Below are 13,262 nucleotides of genomic sequence, written 5' to 3' on the forward strand. Positions count from 1 at the left end.
CACTCATCAAAGCCCGTATGGTACTTTCCGTTGATCTAGAATTAAGAAATTTGGCAAGAAGCAAGATTTCGCAGTAAAAGTCAAGAAAGGCTCCAAAATTGTTAATTTTTAATTATATCACACGAAAAAAAACATTTTTGTTGTCATTTGTTATTCGACTTCAGACCGGAAATTGCAATTTTCTCAGAAGTCTATGTATCCGTGGGACCGCTATCTTGCCAGTATCATATCATGAATATTCTGAATTCTCAGAATGGATAAACTGCCTCTACAAATAATTAAGTTTGTACGGAACTCTCAGTGCACTTGCCCAATTTTTGTTCATTGACCAGTGCTATGAACAGACAATTAGAGATGCAATGGGGAGCACTTTGTCTCCTATTATTGCCAATCTAAGAAAATCGAGGAACGTGCTCTTAAGCCGGCAGCACTAACACATGTGTGTTTTCTAAAATACGTCGGCAATATTTTAGTTGTTTGGTATCATGGAACTGCGATTTTACACTACCTTTGGGAGCATCTGAATTTAATCCACACGAAATTCACTTCGCGATGGAGATGGATGTCTTTGTAATGAGGAATGCTGACGTTATCTTGGGTCGTGCTGTACACAGGAAGCCAACTCACACTTTTTTATCTTCAGGCTGGGTGTTGTCACCAGCTGCTTCAGCGTAAGAGGGTACTTGGTACCTTGATCCACACGGCCCTCTTCATCCCAGTTTCCAAAAGCCATATGAGATACACTATCTCTAAGTCACCTTTCACCATAATGGTTATAGTGACAGATCAGGAGCACTTTGTACTATCGGCCAATCGTGAATTGGCAGAACGAAAACAATAACGAGGAGACAACAGATCGGAGGCACTTTTGGTTCTGTTGTGTGCCGTCCTTAGGTTAGTTAGGTTTAAGTAGTTGTAAGTTCTAGGGGACTGATTTCCATAGATGTTAAGTCCCGTAGTGCTCAGAGCCATTTTTGAACCATTTTTGCTTCACGCACAGACTTTCCTACAGGACTGGCCATATTCTGCTGCCACATGATGTTAATTGTGTTTTGACCACCATCTAAGTTTAAGGACCTTTTATGATCTCGTGATCTTACTTTGCATAAGGCGGGCATCTACCACATCCGTTGCAGTTTATGTCGTGCACTGGTCAGACCTTCAGGACAATGTAAGAATGGTGTATTGAACATAAGTGCCACACACACTTATAATACTCGATTACGTCTTCTGTTGCAGAAGCAACAGGGGGACAGATATGAATGCTACTTGCACACCCGTTGGGGACTAATAGCGACTGTTGATAACATCCGACGTGTGTCATCTTCGGTTGTGTGGTGGCGTTAGTGTCCCCACATACCGTGGTTTCAAAATTCCTTTTCCAACTCTCTCTTGTTCCATCTGTGCCTTGAAAATGACAGGGAAGAAATTCAACTTCCACTTTAAAAAATTTGAGCATTATGTTCTTGCAGTCTATCAACTTCCAGGATGATATAAAATTTTTTGGAGTCTGTCACCATAATGGTAATAAAGGCCTCATATTTCCAACATTATCGTTCTTCTTGGGATATTAGGTATGTATCCCATACATATTTTTTTCTAATTTCAGTCATTGTGCAAAATAACTTTAGTAGCAGTTAGCCGCATTGAGGAAGGTAAACTCTACACCTACATTTACGTACACACGCCGCAAGCTACCGTACGTTGTGTGGCGGTGGGTACCCTGTTCCACTGCTAATTATTTCCTTTCCTGTGCCACTCGCAAATAGAAGGAAGGAAAAACGACTCTCTGTGTGCCTCTGTATGAGCCCTAATTTCTGGTAGCTTATCTTCGGGGTCCTTACGCGAAATGTATTTAGCTGGAATAGTTCTGTAGCCAGCTTGGAACGCCGGTTGTCTAAATTTTTTCAACACGTCTCCTCGAAAAGAACTCGTCGTCCCTCCAGAGATTCCCATGTGTTGTTCGAACCTACCAGTAATAAATCTAGCAGCCCGCCCCCGAGCTGCTTCGATGTCTTTGGTTAGTCCGAGCAGGTACGGGTCCAAAACATTCGAACAATACTCAAGAATAGATCGGACTAGCGTCCTGTACGCGGTCTCCTTTATAATGAACCATAGTTTCCCAAAAGTATTCCAATAAACCAAACCCGACCATTCGCATTTGTGTTCCATTCCATATCGCTTTGCAGCGATACGACCCCATAATTTAACGAAATGACTTGTGTCCGAAAATTACGATTTAATTTTTCCTACTCATCCTCATCAACTCAGATTTTTCCACATTTTAGAGCTAGCTGCCATTCATTACACGAACTACAAATTTTGTCTAAGCCATCTTACACAATCCTACAGTCACTGAACTTCCAATCCTTCCCGAACACCACAGAATCATCAGCAGATAACAGAAGATTGTTGCCCACCGTGTCCGCCAGAACTTTTACGTATATAGAAAATAATATGGAAATGCCGTGTGCCTAGGGCCTCCCGTCGGGTACACGGATCGCCTGGTGCAAGTCTTTCGAGTTGACGCCACTTCGGCGACTTATGTGTCGAAGTGGATGAGATGATTATGATGATGATGACAACACAACACCCAGTCCCTGAGCAGAGAAAATCTCCGACCCAGCCGGGAATCGAACCCGGGCCCGCTGGTACGATACGCCGTCGCGCTGACCACTCTTCAACCGGGGGCGGACGTAGAAAATAATAGAGAATCTATCACAGTTCCGTGGGGCACTCCTGCCGATAACCAGCAATTCTGGATGTATAATATGCTTGTGTACGGAGGGTGAGTTTCTACAGGAGCTGGATTTTCAAGACCGCCGGTACGTCATAAAATATGTCGCCCCGAGACGGGGACTGTATGTCAGTATAAGGATAGGTTCTATGAAGAAAATTTAACTGAGGAACTGATCATAGATGAATTTTTCGATTATTAGGATTGCAAATCAAATAGTTTAGAAATAAGAGGCAATTGGTGACGCTCTGCCATTATTTGACTAACATACAGAGACGAAAATTTTGTATACAGGACAATTTTGCTAAATAGGTATAAGCTGTTGGGAACAGTCCATAAACGTTAAGAAGTATAATAGATCACATGAATGTATGGCCGCGAGTGCTTTTGAATGGAGGTTCGTGCACTTGAAGATGAAGTTTTTTCACAGTGTAAGTTTCCATGATTGAAAACACACATGAGAACGCACCAACTTCGTCTCAACTAGTGTGGTATTTCATCCTCCTGACAAAGATGAGTTGGTCGCAGCACAGTTTTAGATGTTTCAAAGGCATTTGATGCTGTTGACCATATGATTCTACTATAGAAGTTAGAAGGAATTAAGGGGCGTTGATAGGATGGCGTGGGTATGTGGATCCGTGCCGTAGGTGGGTGAATATGTAAACGATGAAGACAGGCAACTTTATGTTGAAACCTTTTATTAACAAATAAACGTAGATATTTCATTCTGGCTTTATCTCTGGCACGCGCGATCGCGAATGAGTGTACTGCTTCACATTAAGTTTCTCAAGATTGGTGGCAGATAGAGATCTCCACCCAAGACTAAAGAAAAATTCAATCTGTTAGCTAAATTTCATATACAGCACCATTTTACGTAATACGCACTAAATGCAAAATCATAGCGAGTCCTATTCTTCTTTCCAAACCTTTACGAATTTTGCGCAGTGTCATACATAAGTGTAAATATTACAATAATTATGACTATTAACAAAATGATGGGCGCATCGTCATGAAGCTGACATACAAAGTATAAAGCAATACAAAAATAATTTATTTTACCGAATAGTTTCTGTAAAATCGTATGAGAAAGACTACGGGGTATGCTTCTGGAACCCGGACCTGCTGGTACGATATACCGTCGCGCTGACCACTCAGCAACTGGGGGCGGATATAGAAAATAATAAAGATTCTATCACGGATCCGTGTGGCACTCCTCACGGTAACCAGGAAGTATGGATGTATAATATGCTTATGTACGGAGAGTGAATTTCTACAGGAGCTGGATTTTCAAGACCGCCGGTACGTGATAAAATATGTCGTCCTGAGAAGGAGGGATATATGTCAGTATAAGGATAGGCTCTCTGAAGAAAATGTAACTGTGTAACTGATCATAGATAATATTTTTCGATTATTAGGGTTGCAAATCAAATAGTTTAGAAATAAGAGGCAATCGGTGACTCTCTGCCATTATTTGACTAATATATAGAGAGAAAAGTTTTGTATACAGGACAATTTTGCTAAATGGGTGTAAACTGTTGGTAGCGGTCCATAAACGATAAAAGTATAAAAGGTCACATGAATGTATGACCGCGAGTGCATTAGAATGGAGGTACGTACACTTGAAGATGGAGTTTTTTGACAGTGTAGATTTCCATGATTGATAACACACATGAGAAGGCGCCAGGCATGTGGGAATACTTCGTCTCAACTAGTGTTTTCGCCCCAAGTTCAGTAGAGCAGTGATATTCTCCATGATGGCGACGCGCTAACAGATGAGCACTAAGGGGCATCTGTTGCTAATTCACTCTGGCGTGAACGTGTGTCGTATAGTGCTGCGTTGCGAGACGACGGGCAGTCATAACAAGCGTGGCGTTAAGCAGATGGCTTTGCGGAAATTATCCTCGTCGACTGCCACTATCCTTATCACTTACAGCGCGTGTAGGCCATTTTACCCAGAGGCTTGCCTTTATGGTGATGTTTTGTCGCTGGTTCGTCGCACAGACCAGAACGGTGCGGGGATTTCTGTCATTCATCCTGTTCACAGATGAGGATACCTTTACGAGGGGCGGGGCTTAGATGAGATACTATTGCATATGCTGAAGTAATACATACACAAACATCCTTAACAGTCGTAATAAATGAATTAGTCATATCAGCAAAATTTCCAGAATATTTAAAATAGGCAAGGCTTTTACCTCTGCTACAGATAGATAACGCAGAAGACGTAGGTACTGTTCAAAAATGATAACCTCAGTTACGAAAAACAGAGCAATGAATTACTTGAACAAATACAAGCTCTTAAATGTAATGGTTTCGAAAATCGTAGAAGTACTCAATCAGCAGTAATAGCATTCATAAAAGTGGTATTTCATCCTGCTGACAAAGATGAGTTCGTCGCAGGCACAGTTTTAGATGTTTCAGAGGCATTTTATACTGGTGACCATAGGATTCTACTATAGAAGTTAGAAGGAATTAAGGGGCGTTGATAGGATGGTGTGGGTATGTGGATCCGTGCCGGAGGTGGGTGGATATGTAAACGATGAAGACAGGCAACTTCATGTTGAAACCTTTTATCAACAATTGTAAACAAATTTAGAGCAGTGTGTTCGCAACAGGCAGACAGCAGGTCGTGGGCAGTGACCCTCGGACCCAGGCGCGCTCCGCGGACGCGCCGACACAGGCGTTTTTCGAAGCGGGAAGCGAACGGCTTTATGCTCCCACTGCTCTGTGGCTGTCGATGCTGGCTACATCGGGACGGCAGACCAGCGACGGGTACTGAAAGATAGGAAGGCTTGGACAAGCAGGACTGCTCCGGGTGTTGAACATAGGTCTCACACTTCGGGAAGCGGCTCTGCCGAATTGGCTGGACCTCACTGATGCCGTGGCCGTGGCAAAGCGGCTTGCTGCCGGGATTCCAGGCAGTCACGAAGTTCACGTTCTGGAAACAGCCGTGGTGTCTGCGTCATTAGTATAACGCTGGCTGGCACATACACGACGTCATATTACTATATAACTCTTCGATGTGCTTTCCTGGGGGATTTCAATACCTCTGCGTCGTTTCAAAAGCCCTCGCGCTTAAGACCATGCTGTCGTGTGCCCACAAGAATTTTTCATTGCCATCGTCATCATCGACAGGCCACTGATGTGTCGTCATTTAGAAAGAGGTCGACTTGACACTGAGCCAACAGTGAGGGGTTGTTGTTTCGACAGGAGTCCGGTTGCTGCTGCTGGTTATGCTTTTTGAATGTGATGGAGTAACATATCGTTATGTTTCCTGCCCGTTGGACTGTAGTGTAAGCATCTAGCTACAACAGTTACAACATTTTTACATTCACCTGCATAAATTCCCAGTAAACAGTTCTCGTCTAACATTTCCTCTTCATGTCTTCCTACCATTCTTATATTATATTATGGACACTGTTTCACTCTTACAATGCTCAAGCACGGAGTTCCTTCCTTTTCGCACAACTCTACGTCACTGACTGAGACTGAATGACTTTTTCGTTGTTGCCGACACAAGTACCGCGGACTTGTTGGTTGAAGGAACGTAAATGTGGGATACGGGCAACTCTTCGTTTGAGGTGGTAGCGCATCATTACTTCAATATGACACAGGCAGCAGACGTGGATGTTCCTATGGTGGCGATCTCCCGTCCAATATTTTTTAACATGGTCGAGCAGGTGTTGCGGCGTCACATGACCATTTAGTACAGCTATCATCTGATCCAGTGAAGCAAGAAATGTGGAGTAGAGGGTGGAAGTTAATTTTTGTTTCGTTATGATCTCGAAGGGTGGGTCTGGCAGGTAGATTAGAGAGTAGTTGATGTTTAGGGCTGTGGTTCCAGTGACAGTGACAGCTAACCGGAAAGAAGATCCTGAAGTGTCACATGTACCAGTTTGTCAGCAGCCCTTATCCCTGCAGCTCTGTTCGCTATATGCCGTATAAATAACTTTTCTTGCAGCTGGTGCAAATAACAACAGGTTTTGGTGCTGACAACAGGAAGTGTGCTGCTATCTTTTTGAAGAGTTCGGCCTTACTTACTTCAGAGTGCTTCTGAAATATACCACTAAGTTGTTCACCGTAACATCCAGGGGGATCCACTTTTCTTTAACGATGAACTAAGCCTTTCTGAATGTCGATGAAGGAATGATCATCCTGCAAATTATCATTGCACATTACATATGGTCACGTACCTTCTGCGGAATTCAAGCGAGCTACACTTTTAACAACTGTTTGCTACTCCAGTTCTCTAAGCTTGCGGCTGTATGCAAAACATCAGAGAAGACTAAGACGTATTTCCCTGGTTTAAAAGTAAATGGGGCAGCCAATTAGTCGTACTATCCTCAAGACGGGGGCAGACGCGGTAGAAGTAGACCCTTATTCTCTTTCACCCTTTAAACCATGTATTTCCCCACGCAATGATACATAACAAGATTGAGCTTTCGCTACCTCACCCGGAATGCGCTGAATCGTCTCTTGCGTTGTCACTCTTGGATCGACAGACATTTTTCTTACTACTACCACCGCATGCGCTAAGTAACCCTAAACGGAAAAGAAACGAAAGGTAGAAAAACAACCACACAGTCTAAAAAGGAAGTCTACAGTTACTTGAATTCCTCCATCCTCAATGTATTTTTTTCTGAGAAGAAAGTTACCCCAAAAGCTATGCAATGTAAAATGCTAACACTTTCTTCTCTTTCTGTGTTCAACATCTCACTTGTTATAGAGGGATGCTGACTCGATTTTGGACGCTAGGAAATGGGAAGTTGTTGTGTGGGAAATATGTAACAAAACATCGATGCTATGGTAATGACATCAGTTGGTAGTGTGTGTAGTTCTACATTATAAAGCCATGTGTGAGAGGAGTGGGTGGGAATGAAAAATGAATGAATAGTGTGGTACAAGCATTTTACATTATTAAATAACTCCATTGTAAAACAACATTGTACACAAGGGATACACAGACTGAGGTAGCGGTGTTGTAAACAGACTGTGCTTGTATTCGGGAGGTTGCAGGCTCCGACATGCATCCCGCCATTCTGGTTCAGGTTTTCTGTGATTTGCTAAAATTACTTAAGAAAAATGCCAGGGCGGCATCTCCTATAAGGGAACGATCGACTACCTTGTCAGACCAGTCTGTAAGTATGCATAACTTTATTTTTTGTTGTTCTTAAATTGCAGTAACAAGACATTTACAATATGCTAGAAAACGAGATCTATGGATGAATAAAACTACTATTACTACGAGACATTATCACACCTCTGTGAAGGCAGGAATAAAAAACTGTTTTGAGAGGACGGTAAGTTTCGGTACGTCACGTGTCAGTTACAAGAGAGTGTGGGTGGCGACAATGACGTTGCCTTGTATTTTCTCTGACCACCAGTTGTCAAGGAAAAATTCAACAAATGTTTACAAAGAAACAATTTAAAAAGTGCATGTTTGCAGAAGTGGTAACAGTTGGAAACGAACAGATTTAATATTATCGAGACAATCAAGCAAATTACATAGAGAAGATTTCTCAAAATCTTGACTAAGATTGCTTTGGAGTCGGTTGCGCTGCGCATATATTCGCCCAAATCAACACAACAACTTTCCACCTTTCATCATTAAGAACATAAACAAACTCAACAAACAGTGCTTTACATCCACACGGTAACAATTATTGAACTATATGTAAAATAACGTAAATTATTTACAAACTGCGGCGTAGACATACTTTAATCAACGTGTAAACGTCACTACAGGTATTCGGATTTAAGTTACGAAATGTTCTATATGCCTGCCGTCATTGGCGATGATGTGGTGCACACGAATAGGGAAATTCTGCATGACCCGCTAAAGCGTCAGAATATCGATGCTGTCGATGACCTCCTGAATTGCTGGTTTCAGCTCAGAGATGATATTGGGGTTATTGCTGTACACCTCGGATTTGACATAGACTCACTAAAAGGAGTCGCATTTTTTGAGATCTGAAGAATATGGTGGCCAATAGAGGCCAATGTCTCTGGTTACCCCAGAGCCAGAATGCGGTCCCCAAAGTGCTATATCAGGACTTCAAACACTCTCCTGCATCGATGGGGTCTAGCTCCATCTTGCACGAACCACATCTTGCGACAGTGTCACTTTGGATAAGGGGTATGAAAGCGTCTTCCAAAACCTTCACGTACCGTTCGGTAGTCACGGTGCCATCAAGGAATATCGCACCGATTATTCCGCGACTGGACATTACTCACCACACAGTCACCCGTTGATGGTGAAGAGACTTCTCGATCACGAAAACCGGATTCTCAGTCCCCAAAATGGGCCACTTTTGCTTATTGATGAACGCATGTAAATGAAAGTGGGCTTGTTCGATAAACCAGACCATGCATGCATATTAATTCCAATCATTCCCTCCCTCGGTGCAGTTTGAATGTCCTAACGCAAACCGTTCAGAAGTTATGGCGATTGTAATTCATATAGTTCAACAGTTGTCATCCTGTAAGTAGAAGGTCTTTCTCCGATGTTAAACATTGTTACAGCAGCGTTGTAGACACACACGCTGCTTTAAACATGACTTCTATTTGGAAGTAAGAACAATGGCCGTCCAGAAATTGAAGTGATGCGATTAAAAAAAAAAAAAAAAATAATAAAAAATTTTAAGAAATCTGATAATACAAACTACACTCCTGGAAATTGAAATAAGAACACCGTCAATTCATTGTCCCAGGAAGGGGAAACTTTATTGACACATTCCTGGGGTCAGATACATCACATGATCACACTGACAGAACCACAGGCACATAGACACAGGCTACAGAGCGTGCACAATGTCGGCACTAATACAGTGTATATCCACCTTTCGCAGCAATGCAGGCTGCTATTCTCCCATGGAGACGATCGCAGAGATGCTGGATGTAGTCCTGTGGAACGACTTGCCATGCCATTTCCACCTGGCGCCTCAATTGGACCAGCGTTCGTGCTGGACGTGCAGACCGCGTGAGACGACGCTTCATCCAGTCCCAAACATGCTCAATGGGGGACACATCCGGAGATCTTGCTGGCCAGGGTAGTTGACTTACACCTTCTAGAGCACGTTGGGTGGCACGGGATACATGCGGACGTGCATTGTGCTGTTGGAACAGCAAGTTCCCTTGCCGGTCTAGGAATGGTAGAACGATGGGTTCGATGACGGTTTGGATGTACCGTGCACTATTCAGTGTCCCCTTGACGATCACCAGTGGTGTACGGCCAGTGTAGGAGATCGCTCCCCACACCATGACGCCGGGTGTTGGCCCTGTGTGCCTCGGTCGTATGCAGTCCTGATTGTGGCGCTTACCTGCACGGCGCCAAACACGCATACGACCATCATTGGCACCAAGGCAGAAGCGACTCTCATCGCTGAAGACGACACGTCTCCATTCGTCCCTCCATTCGCGCCAGTCGCGACACCACTGGAGGCGGGCTGCACGATGTTGGGGCGTGAGCGGAAGACGGCCTAACGGTGTGCGGGACCGTAGCCCAGCTTCATGGAGACGGTTGCGAATGGTCCTCGCCGATACCCCAGGAGCAACAGTGTCCCTAATTTGCTGGGAAGTGGCGGTGCGGTCCCCTACGGCACTGCGTAGGATCCTACGGTCTTGGCGTGCATCCGTGCGTCGCTGCGGTCCGGTCCCAGGTCGACGGGCACGTGCACCTTCCGCCGACCACTGGCGACAACATCGATGTACTGTGGAGACCTCACGCCCCACGTGTTGAGCAATTCGGCGGTACGTCCACCCGGCCTCCCGCATGCCCACTATACGCCCTCGCTCAAAGTCCGTCAACTGCACATACGGTTCACGTCCACGCTGTCGCGGCATGCTACCAGTGTTAAAGACTGCGATGGAGTTCCGTATGCCACGGCAAACTGGCTGACACTGACGGCGGCGGTGTACAAATGCTGCGCAGCTAGCGCCATTCGACGGCCAACACCGCGGTTCCTGGTGTGTCCGCTGTGCCGTGCGTGTGATCATTGCTTGTACAGCCCTCTCGCAGTGTCCGGAGCAAGTATGGTGGGTCTGACACACCGTTCTCAATGTGTTCTTTTTTCCATTTCCAGGAGTCTATTAGAAATCTGATCTGCACTTCACATTCCTTAATCTTGGTATAGCACGTAACTATCAACCATTGCAATAGTTGTGTTCTGTAGCACTCTGTGCATGTTCTTTACCCGTACAAAGCGTTAAGAGAAAGAGTAATTTCATCCACTTCCATTTGGTGTTAATTTAGCGCGTAGTGAACTACAAGATACGATCTCCGCTTCGACCTCAAGCACCTACTATAATCTTTAACACGTCATTGGTTCCTTCGCAATGTACCTGTCTTTATAATACACGTAAATTATTATTCATATTCGGTATCCACAGCGCCGTTGCTGAGGCATGGAAGAATGCGTTACATGAGGGAAAGTCAGACAAAACTGCAGAACTTTGTTGTTAATGTTAGAGCTGTCGTCTCAGTTTATCAGGAAACTGAAATAGACAAATTATACCTTCTTACAGGTTCAGCGGACTTCTTTTCAATAAACCACTACAACACGACTTTCGTGACGCCAGGACTCACGGGCGATTCACCTTCCAAACTGCGTGACATGGCTGTAAATAGATCAGAGGGTCAGGTAAGTTTAGTGGAAAAACGTTTGAGGCAGGCAAGTATTCATAAATTGGTGAGGAGTGACATGTTCACCTCGAAGGTAAAATAGATCGAATGTTTGATAATCAGATATTTCACTGGAAAATTGTCATAGCTGAAATCATCGAGCTTGAACTCGTGCTGTCCTATAACTCTTCACTTTTAATAACACAATATGTTGCCGAAAACAAGGTCTTCCAATAGGAAATGGGTTAGCTGGAACGTAGCCTAATATATTTATTAATGACGTGCAAAAATTTTTTTAAAATAAATTCTCAAACCGTAAACATCACGTAATTTACTATAAAAGTTATGTAGGTGGTATGTTGGTTATGTCAAAAGGTAGCGCAAACTATATCGATGCCTTTGCACGACAGCTGTGTTGTATAAACACCAAAAATTTATCGTACCACTGAAACAAAGGAAAATAACTCTATTAACTATTTGGACCTGACGATCTCTTAATCTAACAATACACGTAAGTCAGAACTTATAGAGAGACGTAAGTGCACTTGTAATATTATTCATGCCAAGTCCTATCGCTCACTGCGTCATATAGGAGAACTTTTTGCCTCTATGATACACCAAAAGATATAGCCGTGGAAAACGAGTACACATTCATCTTGGTCTTGAAACCGTACAATAAGATAAAGAATAGGAGCATAACCATTTAAGAGCACAAGAAGCATTAAAAGCAACAAAAATTTGCCCCGATGAGATACCATGGAAAAAAGCGTTTCAACAGCTGGAGAAACAGCTTCAAAACAGAACCATCAGATGCGCCTTTCAAATAAATAATACTCTAACAATTCTGCTTAGGTACAAGATGGGTAACAAATCTAATTTTGTATTAGAAAGACAGTTAGGTTTTTCAATATCAGAGTTAGGGGAAATGGACATCCGCAGAACTGCATCTGGACATAGATATCAATATGAGTGTTTTACATACTCCGGCAAAGGGGGGCCTATGGAACACTCTGGAAGAACTAAAGGTCTACAGCTACTAAAGGCGACACCGTACTAAAATTCTAAATTAACAAATCGAATAGTCACCGGACGCTGTTTGTCACTTCAGGACAGGCTACTGCAGTTCTTGCAACTCCTAATGTTCTGAAACTTAGCCCACTCAAATAGTAAATATATCTTTATAAAGATGGAGTGAAAGGTTTTTTTAATTCGTTCATGTAGTTGGGAAAAAGAAAAAAACCAAGATCTGCCAAAAAGTCTTATGTTGCCTAAACTTTCTGAATGCAAGAAACATTAATAATGTCAGACTTCTTCCAACTTTTTTCTCAGAATCTCAGTGTCTCGTGCTCCGAGAGCTTTGAGAGCTATGTCCTTTTGAAAAAAGAGCTATGTACTTTTGAAAAAAGAGCGCAAGATTCTCCACAGATTCCATTACTAGAACTTTTATCTGCACCCAACACCAACGGCGCTACAGTTCTTCAAATTTTGTGAAAAATGGCGAAATACGTAGTTTCTGAGTACTCCTATTTCCGTTTCTGTTTATAAAGTAGAAATGTATTACATACTACGTTTCAGATTGGAAATGAACATTTCAGTTTCTGATTACAATTACTTCATCTGCAACGGGGTGAATCCTAGGAACGGTGAGACAGCTTCTTCCAGTTTGTAACATCGCCAACCATTTCATCAATAATTTCCATAAAATATACTTCACTTTCGTCATTTAAAATACTCTGGTACGTTTTCGCGGTAAACTAGACTGTAGTTATTGCCAATGGACGCAAATTTCAAATCTGCTTTTCTGCAGGACCACGCTCCGCCTCATCTCAACTTACATGAGCACGCAACAACGTGAAGAACTCACTCAGGTGCTGAGTGTTGCCGCGTTATGACGCTCGGACCATC

General features: G+C 43.3%; 1 protein-coding gene across 1 annotated transcript in view; it reads left to right on the plus strand.

The window, feature by feature from the left end:
• LOC124622476 (myrosinase 1-like) overlaps nt 1-13,262 on the plus strand; it is a 78,883-nt gene that overhangs the window by 29,312 nt on the left and 36,309 nt on the right. Inside the window, exon 8 of the mRNA XM_047148184.1 lies at nt 11,261-11,376. Within this exon, the coding sequence (XP_047004140.1) occupies nt 11,261-11,376 (116 nt within the window). The remainder of the gene's footprint in view (nt 1-11,260; nt 11,377-13,262) is intronic.

Source organism: Schistocerca americana, chromosome 7 (genome assembly GCF_021461395.2).
Source record: "Schistocerca americana isolate TAMUIC-IGC-003095 chromosome 7, iqSchAmer2.1, whole genome shotgun sequence".
In the NCBI taxonomy this organism is placed as follows: Eukaryota; Metazoa; Arthropoda; class Insecta; order Orthoptera; family Acrididae; genus Schistocerca; species Schistocerca americana.